At 28.7% G+C, this 19,145-nt stretch overlaps 1 protein-coding gene across 2 annotated transcripts in view; it reads left to right on the forward strand.

The window, feature by feature from the left end:
- The window catches only part of LOC135951923 (ras-related and estrogen-regulated growth inhibitor-like protein), a 60,651-nt gene extending 51,155 nt beyond the window's left edge, over nt 1–9,496 (forward strand). For both annotated transcript variants that reach the window (XM_065501671.1, XM_065501670.1), the window contains one exon: nt 7,457–9,496. In XM_065501671.1, coding sequence (XP_065357743.1) covers nt 7,457–7,771 — 315 coding nt within the window. In that variant the 3' untranslated portion in view covers nt 7,772–9,496. The remainder of the gene's footprint in view (nt 1–7,456) is intronic.
- The last annotated feature ends 9,649 nt before the right edge of the window (nt 9,497–19,145 follow it).

The following is a 19,145-nucleotide window of genomic DNA, read 5'->3' on the forward strand; positions in this document are numbered from 1 at the left end:
CCTATAGAGTAGTCACTTTAAAGGTTTATTTTGTACTACACTTTAGAAAGTAATATGACAAGTATGTGCTCTTTGTAGTGCAGATAGAAGTCAATTGGTTACTTTATATATCCCAGGTAATCTAGCGTGAAGTCAATAGTCACTTTAATAAGGTAACTTACTAATTGTCACTTTTAACGATAGGTGAAATCACTAGTTAGAACTATTTTGTATTGTTGAATAGTTTTCACAATTAAAATATTTTACATAATTGAAATTGAAAAAAGAAAAAATTTAAAATTTTCATTCATTTACTTCTTGTCTTTTTTGATACTAAACAGCTTATTCTTTTTCATGTTATACTTTTACTAAAACTTTAGTTTCTAGCAATATCTTTGTGTTTAAAAGAATTGTCAATTTATTTGGTTTCATAAGTTTTTCTATTGAATTGAGACATGAGCTATTATCACGTGTTTTGTCAACATTTAGCAATTATTTGTGTTAAGGAGACCTAAAAACAATATTTCTTTTATTATTATTTTGTTTATTAACAGATTTAGTTACATAAGCTGTTCCCAAAACCTTAATTCAATTAAAAATCAGAATTTTTGTTAACAAAGGAAACAAAAAATATAATAAAAATATTGAAAACGTGAAAATAATAAGGCGTAAAAACTAATAAGTTGAAAATATTAAAGAAAATCAAGGACGATTTCCCAAAACCTTAATTGAATGAAAAATCAGTTAACAAAAGAGACAAAAAACTTAATAAAAAAATTGAAAACGTAAAAATAATAAGGCGTAAAAACTAACAATATTGAAAATATTGTTACGAAATTGTATTTGAATTCAAATATAACGATAAAAGTAGCATAATGATTTCAAATAACAGTGCTGTAATAGCAAACTGTAACATATCTGTGGGCATTATTAACATTGAATAAAAGCTTTCAGTTGACCATTGATCGTAAGTTGGCAACGCTGTATTCAAATTCGAATATTCAGTTAAAGAACATTGTAGAAAGTACACCACAGATGGCGTATGTATTAGTGAGATCTAGAATATTCGAATTTTGACAGTTAAAGAACAATCTAGAGTGCAGATGGCAGAGGTTGCAGTAGTGAGTGAGTTGATCAGAGACGCTTTTCGAATAAACATCAACTGAGTGCCTTAAAGTTGTGTTTATCAAGTAAATTCGTGTACATTATAAATTGTGTCTGTATTTCTGCGAATTTACAAACGTGTATAAAAAAACATTGAGTGACTATTTAATTCTGTTGTTGTTGTACATTTGAATAAATAAAGAGTTGTTACAATTTTTAAACTACTAAACGGCTTTTATTTGCAATCAAAAGTATCCGGTTTATTTAAAGGAAATAAACCAGCGATTTGAAAAGGTTAAAACGTAACAATATTAAAGAAAATCAAAGACGAAACATTAATCCTTTCTAATGATTTTTACATAAACAAACTGCGAAGCGTTTTGATTGTCTGTGGTGGGAATCGAACCCGCAACCCTTATATTGATAGTCCAGCGCACTATCGTCTAGTTTATCGGGGGACACAATAGATTTTAATTGCATTCAAACTTAACTCGGTTGTGTACTCGTCTAAGGGTGCTAAAGAATACTCTGACGTTCGATTACGAAAATTCATTTTGGCGAATGCAATATGGTGGAGTTTTTAAAGTGATCGTGTAGATCATTTGTCCAAAGTGGGGAACAGGTTTTAATTTTGGTAAACAGAATCGTATAAATTATTCAAAAATTTTTAACAAATATTGCATTCAGCGGAAACTTTTAACATCTGGAGATCAATTTTCAAAACTGATCGTGTCATTTTCTATCCAAAATATTTGAGGAATTAATCCAAAAACTTATTTAAAAATAAATGTTTGTTTTTAAACCCAGTAAGTGCTGAAATTCAACAGTTTAAAAGTGATCGGTTTCTCTTGAAAATAAGATCAGATTCACCAGCGATTAGGAATTGCTAAGCGTTTATAATTGTAATCGCAATTAATCGCTCCTTAAATAATGCGATTATGTTTTAAAAAACTCATTTGCAGAATCCTGTTTTTATTATAAAATTCAAGTTAAAAAAATGTTATAAACTGTTAACAAACACTTAATATCTATTATGCATTAACGTTTGTAATAAATGAGAAACTTAATTTATAAATAGTGTTCGTGGAAGAATATAATTATTTCAATTGAAATATATACAAATCAAACGGGACAGATTTTTTAACATGAAGCTGATGCGTATCAAAGATTCTTGTGATTCAATAAAAATGAGTAAAACAATTGCGATTCACTTAGGAGATTTTGGAATTAAATTTAACACTGACATAGTAAATAGCATAAACCAGGTGATGAAAGTCAGACTGACATATATTTTGTATATGGAATTCATATTTCAAAACAGAGAACGGTCATATGACTGACCCAAATTCCTCTATAGTAGGTTGAATTTAAAAAATAGTCTTCTTCACTCTACTGTACCTTGGTAGTGTAGGAAGTAGCCAGTTTACAAGATGTTTTATTAATATATATTCCCACTACATAATTGAGGAATGTTGGAAAGTTGCCTATGATGAGTGGTAAATTGCCACCTTCTAAGAAAGTCATATATTATAATGAAGTCACTATTAACCCCTTTTCGCTAGTGAAGTAACCAGTGTCATTAATTTCTGTGTATGCTTGCTAATACACATTACAATAACAAGTAGTAATATTGATTTGGTAAAACTTTAAGTTTTTCCAAGTTTGTCTTACATTTTGTTGGATAAATTTGTTAATACTCCAACTATATTGCTGATTTTCAATAGCCAGCTACTTAGAACAATGATAAATATTCAGCATGAAATTTAAGACTAGCGGTTTTGTTTTTTACACGTAAATCTGATTTACACACACAAACAAAGTTAAAAAGCTGATTAGTTTTATAAAAATCTGTAATATATATTTACTTTGTGGGTTTTATAGTAAATTGTATTAATTTTTAAAATTTTGTTATACATTTTTATAAGGTTGCCTTATATTTAGGTTGATAACTTTTTTTTTACTTCTTCGATTTTGCTGATTTTCAATAGCAAACTTCTTAAGACAATAAGGAATATTCTGCCTGAATTTTAATACTAGCGGTTTTGTATTTTTTATGTGAGCCTGATTTACACACACACAAACAGCGGGAAATAGCTGTTTTGTTACAGTTTTGAGGCCAAGAATGAATCAAGTGAATAAAATACTCTGTTCCAAAGTGATCTATTATCGTCATTAACATTCATCTTTAAGCTTTCCATATATTAGGTTTATTGCGAAATTATTTATTTAATATTTTGTCCCAATTTTTTTAATATATTGTAAAATCATTTGCTAATCTTTTTAATTACTATTTTTTTGTTTTTCAAAATTAACCTCGAAATTTTCTTTGTACTCAATTTATTAGTGGAATGCTTAAACATTTTGTTTATTTATTTAATTATTAGTCATTTTAATGACTTTTTAGAAAAATCTTAGTGGTCTTTCCTAATAACTAAACACAATAAATGAGAATGTGCTTGAATTTTTTCAAAAAAAAAAAAAGTAATAAAAAGTAGCAAAAATTTCCCAAAGTAAACAAACCGTAACAATAATGTAAAATATGGGGATTAACTTTTGAAATATTAGATAGAATTATTTTGTTTTTTTTTTGGTAAATTGCTGTAAAAATCTTTTGCAATCCAAACAAATAATATTAGACATTAACCTTCAATTAATGATTGTTTTACACTCAAAAAAAAAGAAAAAAAGCATTAAAATGCCATAAAATTAAATAAATAAATAAATCCAAAAAATGTTAAATTTTACTTAATAATAACCTTGAGATTAGTTATATATTTAAATATATAACTAAAAAAAGATAAGCTCAGGTGTGTTAGATATTTGTAAATTATGTATTTTGAAGGATTTCCCTTAAGGGGGTGTTTCTTTTTAAATTCAAAAATTGTCATAAATTATAACAATATTTTTGAAATATTTCAAAAAATTATTGAAAAATGTCGTTGAACTCAATGCTGCGCTCCAATTATTGTGTGAAAAAAAAACACAACGCCATTTACCCTGATTATTATTTTTTTTCTTAAAAAAAATTTATAAAATATTTTTGTTTAATTTTTTTGATTTTTTAATGGTCAACTGCAAAGTATTGTAGTTTTTTTTGTTCATACATTTTATATAAACAGATAAACTCAAAACACTTATTTCCTCCTTGAGACTTGAGGCGCGTGGTATTTTTTGTTCGGTGAAACAAAAAAAAAAAAAACACCAACAAAATTTCAATTAATAGAGCTATTGAAAATGACTTTTGGCTTTTAAAAGTGTGTAAAAAATATTTTCATTTTCATATACAGCTGATGTTTAAGACATTGAGTTTTTAATTTGTGGCTGCTTTACATTAATTTGGCTAATAAATTATGAAAGCAATACAACTACCAACAATTGTATTAAAACAATTAACATTCAAATTGTTTTATACTGGAAATTTTGTAAAGAATTTCAAAAATTTTGTATTTGAATTTTAATGAAAACTGCAAATACATAAGTATGTACAAGTTCGTAAATGTCTGGCTAGAAACAAAATACATAAATGACAAATGCCTGCCAATATGGCGGTCAAATGAGAAATGCTTCAATAACCAAACATCACCTAAATTAATATGCGAGGTAAATTATTTATTTGTGAAGAATATAGTATTGAAACTACTTTTAAACTAAATACCTACCTACAATGTATGTATGTATGTCAATATCTATTGTATTGAAAATCTCAATGACCTAAATTTTTGTTCAAACGGAAAGAAAGTAAAAAAAATTTCTTTATGAATTTGTCAAATTAATAAGCTTTAAAGCTAAACAAATATTTATGTGAAATAAATCATAAATAATCTTATAAATATTATATTAATCCCACACTATTGGAAATATATAATAAAAAAAATAGAAAATATTTCACATTTTTTATTGGCTCATAAAGAATTAAGTCGCCATGATTAAAAATAGACACCTTCATATAAAAAAGTGGAAAAAAATAACTGAAAAAACTGTTTGAATTATTTAGTACATGGATGCAAAAGTCTTTAGATTTTAGATTGGATAACATTTTAAAATCAAAACACCACTAGAGATCAATTAGTTTAAAGTTCCCAGTATAACACTTTCAAATATGAATGTAAAACCCCTCAAGTATTGGATGTATAACATAAAAAATGCGGGATTTACAATAGATGGCGTATCTTTTGAACGCGGTTTTGGCTTTTAATAACTTATATGTAATTCTCACTTAGTTATCGAACATTATAGAAAAATATGTTTATAATAGTTTTTCTATAGACATTTTTGAGTATAACAGTTTTTTTATAACAGATTTGGTGTATAAAAGTTTTTTCTATAGAAAAATTTCCATATAACATTTTTTTCTACAGAAAAATTTTTGTATAACAGTTTTTTCTATAGAAAAAATTTGTGTATAACAGTTTTTTTTTTTCAATAGAAACTGTTTTTTTCTAATGAAAAATTTGTGTATAATAGTTTCTTATAGAAAAATCAGTGTATAGAAAATTTGTGCATAACAGTTTTTTCTATAGAAACAATTTGTGTATAACAGATTTTCTATTGAAAAAATTGTGTATAACAGTTTGTCTTTAGAAAAATATGTGTATAACAGTTTTTCTATAGAAAAATCAGTGTATAGAAAATTTGTTATAGTTTGTTATAGTTTGTTATAGTTTGTTATAGTTTGTCTATAAAAAAAATCTGTGTATAACAGTTTTTCCTATTGAAAAATTTGTGTATAACAGTTTTTTCTATAGAAACAATTTGTGTATAACAGTTTTTCTATTGAAAAATTTGTGTATAACAGTTTGTCTTTAGAAAAATATGTGTATAACAGTTTTGCTGTAGAAAAAATTGTGTATAACAATTTTGTCCATAGACAAATTTGTGTTTTTTCCATAGATAAATGTGTGTTTAACAGAAAAATTTGTGTATAACAGTTTTTTTCTATTGAAACATTTGTGTATAACAGTTTTCTCTATAGAAACAATTTGTGTATAACAGTTTTCTCTATAGAAACAATTTGTGTATAACAGTTTTTTCTATAGAAAAATTGTGTATAACAGTTTATCTATAGAAAAATTTGTGTATAACAGTTTATTTCTATAGATAAATGTGTGTATAACAGTTTTTTTCTACAGAAAAAGTTGTGTATAACAGTTTTTTTCTATAGAAAAATTTACGTATAACAGTTTGTCTATAGAAAAATTTTTGTATAACAGTTTTTTCTATAGATAAATGTGTGTATAACAGTTTTTCTATAGAAAAATTAGTGTATAACAGTTTTTTCTATAGTTAAAAGTGTGTAAAACATTTTTTTGTATAGAGAAATTTGTGTATAACAATTTTTTCTATTGAAAAAATTGTGTATAACAGTTTATCTTTAGAAAAATATGTGTATAACAGTTTTACTATAGAAAAAATTGTGTATAACAATTTCTTCCATAGACAAATTTGTGTTTTTCATAGATAAATGTGTGTTTAACAGTTTTTTCTACAGAAAAATTTGTGTATAACAGTTTGTTTATAGCAAAATGTCTGTATAACAGCTTTCTCTATAGAAACAATTTGTGTATAACAGTTTTTTCTATTGAAAAATTGTGTATAACAGTTTGTCTATAGAAAAATTTGTGTATAACAGTTTTTTCTACAGATAAATTTGTGTATAACAGTTTTTTCTACAGAAAAATTTGTGTATAATAGTTTTTTCTATAGAAAAATTTGTGTATAACAGTTTGTCTATAGAAAAATCTGTGTATAACAATTTTTTCTATAGAAAAATTTACGTATAACAGTTTGTCTATAGAAAAATTTGTGTATAACAGTTTGTCTATAGAAAAATTTGTGTATAACAGTTTTTTCTATAGAAAAAATTGTGTATAACAGTTTTTTCTATAGTTAAAAGTGTGTATAACATTTTTTTCTATAGAAAAATTTGTGTATAACAGTTTGTCTATAGAAAAATCTGTGTACAACAATTTTTTCTATAGAAAAATGTTGGGTATAACTGTTTTTTTCTTTAGAAAATTTATGTATAACAGTTTTTTCTATAGAAAAATTTGCGTATAACAGTTTGTCTATAGAAAAATCTGTGATTAACAGTTTTTTCCATTGACAGGAAAGTGTGTTTGGCTATGTTGAAGACATTTAGCTAAGACACAAGTAGGCCCGTCAGTGGAGACACATTGAAGGGCTGCATAGACATAATTCTTCATAATTTGCCAAGGTTGGCGCACTTTTATATGATTTTAAAGTATTTTAAGTAGAAAACTTGAAGAATTTTAAATTAAAAAAATTAAAAAAAATTACTCCTTTTTTCAACTCTCTATTATTATTTAAAATATATTTCTTAAACTAATTTTGTCTCATTTTCTTCTCTTTACAGGTCAATGAAAAAGAAGGTGCTGCTCTAGCGGCTGCCCATTCGATTGGCTTCTGTGAAGTTTCGGTAGCCGAGTACACACCCACCCTATACAAAGCATTCGAAAAGCTGATAATCGATTCCAAAGCCAGACCACAAAAACAAAATCGTAAATTTTCGGTTAGTAAAATGTTGGGCACCTTAATAGGCAACAACAGCTATAACCAGAAAACCATGGCCATTAATCAAGGCACTGTAGTGCCCTGCCACAAAGGAGAGCTACACAAATCGAGAGTTTTGAAAAGGCGTCAGGGCTTTACCGCCACCACAAGTCTGTGACCAGCAGCAGCCAATGACGGCTGGTAAATTAAAAATAAACACCCAAAGCGCTTAAGCCAAAGAGTAATAAGGACAAAAGTTATACAAAAAATATTTAAAAAAAAAACAAGAGATTTTTTATGTTATTTCAAAGAAAAAATAAAGCCATAATTGATTTTGTAATTATGGCTTAAATTATTAATTAAAATTATTTACCTAGCAGTAAGTTATAAAGAAAATTTAAAAAATATTTTGTAGATTTTTATAAAAGTAATGAAAACAAATTAAGGAATTGAGAAGTTAAGGAAAATTTTTGTAATTGTAAACAATGGATGGAATTTAACTAATAAGTACTTGGTACTGGCTTAAATTTTCATAATAATTTTACCTAAAATTTAAGGCAAAGTCAAATAATGATTTTACTCTACTCATATTTAAGATATTTTGTTTAAGTTAAACTTAAAGAAAAAATTAAAAGATAATGTTTTTGTTTTCTAAGTTTTTATTAGAAAATTGGAGAATATTTTTTTACCTAAAAAAAAAACAAAAAGCTAAAAAAAATAATTAATTTGTATTTAAATGGAATTTTGAATGAAGAAAACAATACCCAAATATCTTAAAAATAAATCTTTAAAAAACAAGTATTTTTGTAAAAATTGTAAAACTTAAACAAAATAATAAAAACACATTCCTGCTATAAATGTAATAGATGTTAAAAAAAATACCCAAAAACCCCTGAAATCCTTTCAAACAGCTTGACCAGAATCCCTCATTTTTTTTAAACACAAATAACCTTTAACAGTTCGAAATTTCATTTGAAAACAAATTGAAAATTTTTCGCTTTTTCAATAACTGAAATTTTGTATTTTTTGTTAAAAATAAAAGAACAAATTTTATTGTAAAACAAAAAATACAAAATGTAAAGAACTGTGATACAAAAGGTTTTAATTTAAAACAAAAATTAAAAAAAAAAAAATCCAAAAAAAAATTGTAAAATATTTTAAGGCCCCAGCATTACAAATTAAGTAGGATTTAAGGGATCTAAATTAACCCTTAAAACCTGCTAACGATTTCCCTGCTACCCACCCAAAAAAAAAAAGAAATTCAAAGCAACTAATATTATTTAAAAAAAACGACTAACAAATCCCCTTAATATTTGTTTAGATCTATAAGAGAAATTGTAATAATTATTTCATTATAATTATTATTTAAATTTTTTGTATAATTTCTTTTTAATTCATTTATATTTTTATGTTTCTTTAATTTCTTTGCAATTAATTGTAAAAATATAAATGCTTAAAAACCTCGAATTTGATTTTCAATTCAAGTATTTACTTCCCCCCAAAAAATACTTAAATTTTGAGAATTCAAATATTTTCAAAACGAAAATTTGTTAAATTTTTATAACAATAAAAAAACAGTAACTTAGTTTTCCATTATCTAACAACTAAAAGGAAAACTTAATAAAAAGTTTTACTGTTTGCTAAAAAAAAAACTCTAATGAAAACCAAATTCTTATTATTAGCATTTATATTTGAAATTAAAATTTTATTTAAACTTTTCTATTATAATTTCTTTAATTTTATTTTTCAATTTAAAGCTTATTTTGTTAAAATTTTTCCACTGTATTAAACTCTTAAATCTAGACAATAACTATGAAAAGAAAATCTAAATATTAAAATAAACCAAACAAAAAAATATTGAATAAATTTCTAATGGAAATTTTATTTGAATAAATGTAAACAATGTTGTTTTATTTCAAGCATACGAATTTTAGATCGAATGAAAATAAGGGGGCCACTTGTTTTCTGCTGGTTTTAGTTTAGTTTGGAAGGGGTGTACACTATGTGCACTTTCACTTGAAGATCATAAGGTTCATCAGGATCGGATCCAGAGGGGGTGAAATAGGAATTACCCCCCCCCCAAAAAAAACCGAAAAGTTTTCATATAAAAATGAAAAAAAAATGTAGAACAAATTTTAATTTAACCCCCCCGCCAAAAAATTGTCCTGGATCAGCACTTTGATTCACTGTGATTCCCCTCAAGAGTCCTATAAAAAGAAAGTGTAAGAAGAATGGTAGTGTCTTAGAGATAGCAAAAGGAGAAAAAAAGAAAAATCCAAATCTGCATAAAGACGAAAAATTGGTTACGGATTTGAAGTCACTGTAGAACATCCTTTAAATAGCCAACCTATTCCCCGGATAAAACCTAGTATGTTACTCAATTTACAGCCACTCCCAAGTTCATCAAGAAATCTAGTATCTAGCCATTTAATTCTATGTCGTCTCGGGCAGTTGCACATAATGTGCTCTGCTGTCTCCAATTCCTGTACATTCCCACACACCCTACAAAAATCCTGTGTGCTATTATCCCATTTACATATGAAGGCCTCAGTTGAGCAGTGAATGCTTATCACTGCTACTAGAATTCTGATACATTTGCATCCACTTTTTGCCAAAATGCCTTAGACACTTGACAATCCGTCCTACTATTCCAGGATTGGCTGGTGGAGTCACGGAATCTTTCAAATATTAGCCTGAAGTAGTGATAAATCGTGGTTTTCTAGTACCATGGTCTAGATCAGAGCCATGTCTGGCCAGTTTATCTGCTAGTTCATTTCCCTATATGTTACAGTGCCCTGGTACCCAACACAATCTGATTGAGTGGTGTACTAATAACTCTTCAAAAGCTCTCCGGCAGTCTTCCACTAAGCTAGAATGTATTAAGTGACATGTCAAAGCCTTAAGTACCGACTGACTGTCCACGTAGTCACTGCATACCCCTCAGTGACGTGTGCTTTTATCATCTCTGTGGCTTTCCAGATCACGAAGATTTCTGCCTGTAAGACGCTGCACACGTCAGAAAGTCTATATGGCTGTTTAATATCGTTGTCGACTATATAAACCCCGGCCCCTAGACCAGAGTCCATCATGGATCCATCAGTAAAAACTGTAGCCCCATCGAACTGTTGATCGGATCTAACCCATTCATCCCTACTGGGGGGTGAGACACCGAATTTAAAGGTAGCGACCCTATGATCAGATTTTTTCTGCTGGTTAATAGCTATTAATTATCGTTTCATATTCATTGTGAGAAATCTTTATTTCTTAAAGAAAATAACTGCAACAACAGTTTTATTTATTCGCTGTGAAGTTGATCGACTGTCTTTGTATAAGATAGTTCATGGATATGGGTTAATTTCGAGTTTTCCGTCGAGGTTTTTATTGGAAATATTGGAGTTCAAGATATTTTGGGTGTAAGGCAGGATTTTTTTTTTAAATTTTTAGCTGCTATTTTGAAACATTGGTACAATATAAATTTATTGAAAGTATTGGCCATTGTTAGCTATGACCTTTTCACATATTTCTGGTAAAAATGGATTCCGAGCCAAAAGAACTGCTCATCTTTTAAGGCCAAGAACGAATCAGGCCAATATCGGATAAGCTGTTTCAAAGTGAAGAGTATCCCACAGAGAGCGTTCTTAATCTACCTAAACAAATAGTAGTCGGACGGGTGCGGGTGCGACAAATCTTCCCAACCACTTCTTTTTAAATATTTGTCATGTCTGGCCACATATTCTGGGAGTTTTTCGGTCAATGCTCGCTTCAAACAAATTAGTTGCTTTCGGTACAGGTTCCCTGTGATGGTTTGATCAGATTTCAGCAGTTCATAGCATCATGGATATTTGGCTTTGGTTACGATTCTCCTGGTTGTCAGGGCTTCGCATACGATCTCTTACGCTTCGGGTTATCGCAATGGAGCCATTTTTCATCGCAACTAATGATTCAGTGTAAACATGATTTTCTTTTGTAGCAGTTCAAGCAGCATTTCAGGCATAAAATCGTCTTTCAAGGTCTCTCAGCTTCAGTTCGTATGGTACCCTTTTGGATGAATCCTGCTGCTGGAAAACGTTTTGAAATTGCTTATTGAGTAGCTCCCAATGATTGTGCAAGCTCTTGTTGAGATTGACAACAATCTTCATGGAGTTATGTCTCCAATTCTTGGTCTTCAAACATTTTTGGCTGGCCTAGGCGAACTTTGTCTTCCGTGTCAAAATCACCACTTCTGAACCGCACAAACCATTTCGCACGATATGGTACTGGTAGAACACATTCACCAGAAGCTTCAGTGATCAATCGGTGTGCTTCAGCGGCACTTTTTTTTCAAATTAAAGAAGTAAAGCAAAACTTCGCGCATTTGTTGCCACAAAATTAGATATTTTCGCAGGGACCGTTAATAACGGTTATAAAGAAAGTTTTAATTCAAAAACTCTCTATGTTAGAGTCAACGGAGACCTCTACTGTCTTATACCAATAGATTCGTATTGACTTGCTCTTTCAGAATCAGTGGTCTCAACTCCACAGTAAACAGTTAATTTTCAACATAAAAATAAAAGTTTGCATGAAACTCTTAAAAAAATTAATTTGAGGAGTTTTATTTTTCCGTCATAAAATAAAAGTCATTTGAGGAGTTTTATTTTTTCTTTTAACTCAATACAGTTAGTACTTTGTATTCCTTTTAAATAAAAAGGTTTTGTCAAGGTCCTCAAAATAAGCCATAGTTCAAGTGATGACCTCTACATTCGACTCGAAGCTCATACTGTCGGGGCTTAATTTAAAAAAAAAAATCCACGGAATTCCCGTGAATTTCACACGAAATATGTTCCCTTTTTCCATTTTTCGTTCATCAACTTTGTTCACCTGAAAAAATTCCCCATGTTTTAGTTGGTATTTTGCAAACCATAAACAGCTGTTACGAACAAATGCAACTATTGTGAATGAAATGTTAATGGGAATATCACGATAGCAATTTCCCCTTCGAGGGAAATGGATATTTCATGGGAACATAAATTTCAAATTTCACATGTTATTGCGTATAGAGGTGATTATCTCCTAGGAATGGGAAAAGTCTTCAATATTAGGAACCCTGCATTGAATGTTAAACAAGTACATAACAAAGAACTTATGTTCCTCTTAGATGCCAAAACATTTGTAAATCAGAAATAGCGGGCAACGTTTGCACGAAAATAAGATTTCGCCTGGATTACAATTACAATGTTTTAGTTTGTTAATTAGTGTATATTTTTGAAAAGATTGAAACAATCGATGAATTATTTTTGAGAAAAATATAACTGCGATTAAAAGATAATCGTGATTAAAATAATGCGATTGAATGCAATCACTAGTGAGTACATTGCCAGTTGGTGAACATCGTGTAGGTTGGCATAGTTCCATATGTATTGCAATTTAGCCTGTTAACATATTCATTCATTCAAAAATGTGCCTCTTCGTTTAAATGATAAAGATGACGACGTTTGCACAAAGGAACACTTAATCTGATAGTAAAGATTTATCATTTGGACGTGCTGCACAATCGTATAACTTGTCATGGTGATTTGACATCAGTCACTGAATAATAAAGAACAGATTTGAGGATGACGTAATGATTTGGTTTGATTTTAATTGGAACCATGCTGATTCAAACAGAGAATCAGCAGGTGAAACAGCAATACGTAACCAGATAATCAATCGTAAATGGAGTTGGATTGGCCATGTTCTCAGACGCACCAAAGATAACGTAGCCAAGATGGCAATTGAATGGAACGCCCAAGGTAGTAGAAGAAGATGCAAACCCGCTAACACATGGAGGAGACAAATCGAGACTGAAACAAACTCAACTGGAAAATCCTGGGCCGAAGTGAAGCTGATAGCTCGGTATAGATCACAATGGATAAACTTTGTTGTGGCCCTTGGTTCCACCTTGAAACCATTGGAATCAATATATATGCTGATTCAGCAATGGTTGATTTCGGCGAATGTTTTTGTGGCCGTAATGGTCTTTCTCTTCATTGCAAAATAATGAGTTCCGTTTTGATACCTCGTGTCTTTTGATGAAGGTGTGGATCTTTCCTAAATGACCTCTGGATAGACAGGATTTTTCAATAAATATTTGTTTAAAATGGATTGTACGTCCAGATTCCCAAATGTCAGACACACAGTGGGGCAGAATCGAAATTTTTTGGAAATAAATCTGGCATTTCTAAACGGCTGTTCCGATCGGGATAAAATTTGAGTTGGGTGTAGCCAAGGAGTATTCGAGTTTAAGTTATTAAAATGGGCCCTACAAATAATCCAGGGGCGGCGCTATGGGGGCTCAAAGTAGGGTACCTTCGACAAGTACAATTTTTAAACACGTGCCATTTGTTTCCCATCCCACTGTGAGACAGTGAGAGAAAAGATGTTCAGAAATTATTTGTTTGAAGGACCATGCTTCTTGTTCGATAAAGTTTCTGAGGCTTTTAACTTTGGATGCTATTAATAAATTAAGATCTAATGTGGTTGGCATTGATGGAATCCCATTAAGATTTGTGAGATTATTGTATCCAGTTTTACAGCCGTTTATCCAACATCTTGGAAGCTCTCTAGGGTTGTTCCGATACCCTAAACTGATCAAGGATAGTCTATGAGAAATTTACTGCCTCTTACTACACTTCTTTTAATTTTCAAGATTGTTCAACGCTAGATTAAGACTGAAATTTTGGAATATCTGGAGATAAGAAATTTGATTTGTAATAGTAAATATAAATAGAGATAGGTGTCTACGACTCTTTCGGTTGTGGATCAGGGAAGAAATAATCTGTTGGAATCACTTCTTTCTAGAGCATTTCAAAGTATTGATCATTGTATCGAAACTTAAAATTTTCAATGTCGGTTTTTGTATTCCTTTGTATTCCAATTTGAATGATCCTTTACAGTATTGCATGTTGTATCTAAAGGATCTATCTCTTAATTATGCTGCATTTAAATGATTTGGTTGTTAATCTTAGGAATCTTCATTTATGTAGACTTTCACATATGTTGGATAATAGCCAATTGCTCTTTTGCAGTAATAGGCTAATCGTATTTGTATCCACTTAATGCCATTGATTATGATTTTGAAATATATTTTGATGACAGGATATTGCAAATTGTAGAAAATATATGATGTTTTGTACTTAATTTTGATAAGCATTGATCATTTTGCAAAATTTTATAACAAACTATTCAACAGCTATCAACGCAGCCACCATAAATTGATTTGTTTAGCTTACAATTTAAAATTAAATTAAATTTAAACAAGATTTTATTATCATTATTTATACATTTCATTTGCTTAAATAATAATTTGAATAAACAATTTGAATTTATTAAATTTAGCATCTATTTTTATTGTCCCTTATTTTGTTTATTATTCGTTTTTTTTCTAGCTTATGGTTTATTTGCAGTTTGTTTTTGAATGAAAAAATGATTTATAAATAGTTTTTAATGGCGTTTTGTAAATATGTACTCGTTTGCTGCAGTATTATGAATGTTTATTTTCTGTATTAAAATATACATAGATTAGTTTGGAAGATTGTTATTGATTTTGTAAACACTAATCAATTTAAATTATAATAAATGATGTTTAAGTAATAAAATAAAAGATAAATTTAAAAAGATTTCCAGGAGTTTTGGTCTTAAAGATCTTAATTAATGTAGATATGCTTTAAAATGGATGTAGTATTCTTCATTGCACTTTTGGCTGCAAGACTTGGGCTGCCTCACTATAATTTCTGTAGGAGTTGCCAAAATGAAGAAACCATTTTACACTTCTTTTGTGATTGTCCAGCACTAGGTGATCTGCGTGCCAGGTTTTTAGGGAAACGCTCCCTTAGCAACCTCTCCGAATTATCTTGGGATGAATTAAGACCAAACATGCAAATAGCACCTCAGAGTGGCCCTAAATCCGTCGCATGATGGTTTTCGCTCATCCAATTCATTATCTCATCTAGTATCTCTGAAACCTTAACTTCTACCTATAATTTATTATATATGTAAATTCTCTTCTTATTTAACTTATCGCCTTCCCTCTTCTTTTACTTCTCGCTCTCTTCGCTTCTTTATTTTCCTCTATTTTCAGGTAACACTAAGGGAACAATCAAATGGACCTACGTGAGCTGTATATAAGACGGAAATCTTTGGACGGCTACCTGTTAGCCTAACTATGGTGAGGCCTATTTCTGGATGAATGGCTACGTCGGAAAACAAAACTTCTTTTGGCCTGAATTGGATGATGTGGAAACCAACATTAGACGTTCTACAATAGCGATTTGAGGGCATGGTCATCTCACGTGGATGTAATGTGAATTGGCCACCGATATCGTGCGATTTGACCCAGTTAGACTTTTCTTGTGGGGTTTTCTTAAGTCGCACCTCTATGCGAATAAGCCTCAAACCACAGCGGCTCTCAAAGCAATGCCATCGGTTAAAGTCAGACTGATTTATGCGCCATAAATTCAAAATGGTACTTTATTTAGAGTAGTACTTTATTCAAAATAGTATTTTTTCAAAATGGTACTTTATTCGAAATGATACTTTATTTAAAATTTTAGTTTATTCGAAATGTTACTTTATTCAAAATAGTATTTTTTTCAAAATGGTACTTTTTTCACTCTATTCTCTATTCAAAATGGTTCATTATTTAAAGTGGACCTTTTTCCAAAGTGGTACCTTATTCAAATAAAGTACCATTATTCAAAATGGACCTTTATTAAAAATGGTAAATAATTCAAAGTGATACTTTATTCAAAATGATACTTTACTCAAAATGGTACTTTATTCAAAATGGTACTTAATTCAAAGTGGTACTTTATTTAAAATAGTACTTTATTCAAAATGGTACTTTATTCAAAATGGTACTTAATTCAACATGGTACTTTATTCAAAATGGTACTTTATTTAAAATTGTACTTTATTCAAAATGGTACTTTATTCAAAATGGTACTTTATTCATAATGGTACTTTATTCAAAATGGAACTTTATTCAAAATGGTACTTTATTCATAATGGTACTTAATTCAAAACTGTACTTAATTCAAAATGGTATTTTATTCAAAGTGGTACTTAATTCAAAATGGTACTTTATTGATAATGGTACTTAATTCAAAACTGTACTTAATTCAAAATGGTATTTTATTCAAAGTGGTACTTAATTCAAAATGGTACTTTATTCAAAATGGTACTTTATTTAAAATTGTACTTTATTCAAAATGGTACTTTATTCAAAATGGTACTTTATTCAAAATGGAACTTTATTCAAAATGGTACTTTATTCAAAATGGTACTTTATTCATAATGGTACTTAATTCAAAACTGTACTTAATTCAAAATGGTACATTATTCAAAATGGTACTTAATTCATAATGGTGCTTAATTCAAAATGGTACTTTATTCAAAATAGTACTTTATTCATAATGGTACTTAATTCAAAACTGTACTTAATTCAAAATGGTACTTTATTCAAAATGGTACTTTATTCATAATGGTACTTTATTTAAAATTGTACTTTATTCAAAATGATACTTTATTCAAAATGGTACTTTATTCAAAATGGAACTTTATTCAAAATGGTACTTTATTCAAAATGGTACTTTATTGATAATGGTACTTAATTCAAAACTGTACTTAATTCAAAATGGTATTTTATTCAAAATGGTACTTTATTCAAAATGGTACTTAATTCAAAATGGTACATTATTCAAAATGGTACTTTATTTAAAATTGTACTTTATTCAAAATGATACTTTATTCAAAATGGTACTTTATTCAAAATGGAACTTTATTCAAAATGGTACTTTATTCAAAATGGTACTTTATTGATAATGGTACTTAATTCAAAACTGTGCTTAATTCAAAATGGTATTTTATTCAAAATGGTACTTAATTCAAAATGGTACTTTATTCAAAATGGTACTTTATTTAAAATTGTACTTTATTCAAAATGGTACTTTATTCAAAATGGTACTTTATTCAAAATGGAACTTTATTCAAAATGGTACTTTATTCAAAATGGTACTTTATTCATAATGGTACTTAATTCAAAACTGTACTTAATTCAAAATGGTACATTATTCAAAATGGTACTTAATTCATAATGGTGCTTAATTCAAAATGGTACTTTATTCAAAATAGTACTTTATTCATAATGGTACTTAATTCAAAACTGTACTTAATTCAAAATGGTACTTTATTCAAAATGGTACTTTATTCATAATGGTACTTAATTCAAAATGTTACTTTATTCAAAATGGTACTTTATTCAAAATGGTACTTTATTCATAATGGTACTTTATTCAAAATGGTACTTTATTCAAAATGGAACTTTATTCAAAATGGTTCTTTATTCAAAATGGTACTTTATTCATAATGGTACTTAATTCAAAACTGTACTTTATTCAAAATGGTAGTTTATTCAAAATGGTACTTTATTCAAAATGGTACATTATTCAAAATGGTACTTGATTCATAATGGTACTTAATTCAAAACTGTACTTTATTCAAAATGGTACTTTATTCAAAATGGTACTTTATTCATAATGGTACTTAATTCAAAACTATACTTTATTCAAAATGGTACTCTATTCAAAATGGTTGTTTATTTAAAATTGCACTTTATTCAAAATATAACATTAGTCGAAATGGTACTTTACTCAAAATGGTACTTTAATAAAAATGGTACTTTATTCATAATGATACTTTATTCAAAATAGTAGTTTATTCAAAATGGTAGTTTATTCAAAATGGTTCTTTATTAAGTATTGCACTTTATTCAAAATGGTAGTTTATTCAAAATGGTAGTTTATTCAAAATGGTACTTTATTCAAAATGGTACTTTACTCAAAATAGTACTTTATTCAAAATAGTACTTTATTCAAAATGGTACTTTTTATTCAAAAGTAATTGAATGCAAGCTAATATCACAAGTGAGCTTCCCGTGGTTATGTACTTATCTATAGCTTGTTCCGTGTGCTCAATGTCCAAATCGATATCCCACAGTGGACTCTTCAGATCGATAAATGCAATTATAATTGATAATATTGCCTAAAGAAAATCTTATGAACGATTACCTATTGTCCTAATGTAAAACATAACATTTCACAACTATCAATTTTAAACATTTTGTAACGCAAAAATTTACCATCTAAAACAACATTTACTGACAAAATTATAACCATTTATTTTTAATTTTAATCGTAGTCATTTACATTTAGTATTTTTTCTACTTGTTGCATTTTTCCCAATGATTTATGCATTTCATGAAACTGAAAATTGTAAAAGTGTTTCGCAAATATTGACAATATTATACAACACAAAACAATTATTTTTTAAATCTCTCTGCAATAAATTTGTATATTTGCATACCTACATACGAGTATGTTAGCGAATTAACTAAAGAAAAAACCAGAAACTTTTAAAAAACGTGAACATCATATCATGGCTTATAATTTCAAATTGTATGAACAATTTCGCACGACTCAACATTTGAAAATGTGACCACGCATCAATGCACCATCATTACATAATTTGAGTTTGGAATT

Source organism: Calliphora vicina, chromosome 2, assembly GCF_958450345.1.
Source record: "Calliphora vicina chromosome 2, idCalVici1.1, whole genome shotgun sequence".
Taxonomy (NCBI): Eukaryota; Metazoa; Arthropoda; class Insecta; order Diptera; family Calliphoridae; genus Calliphora; species Calliphora vicina.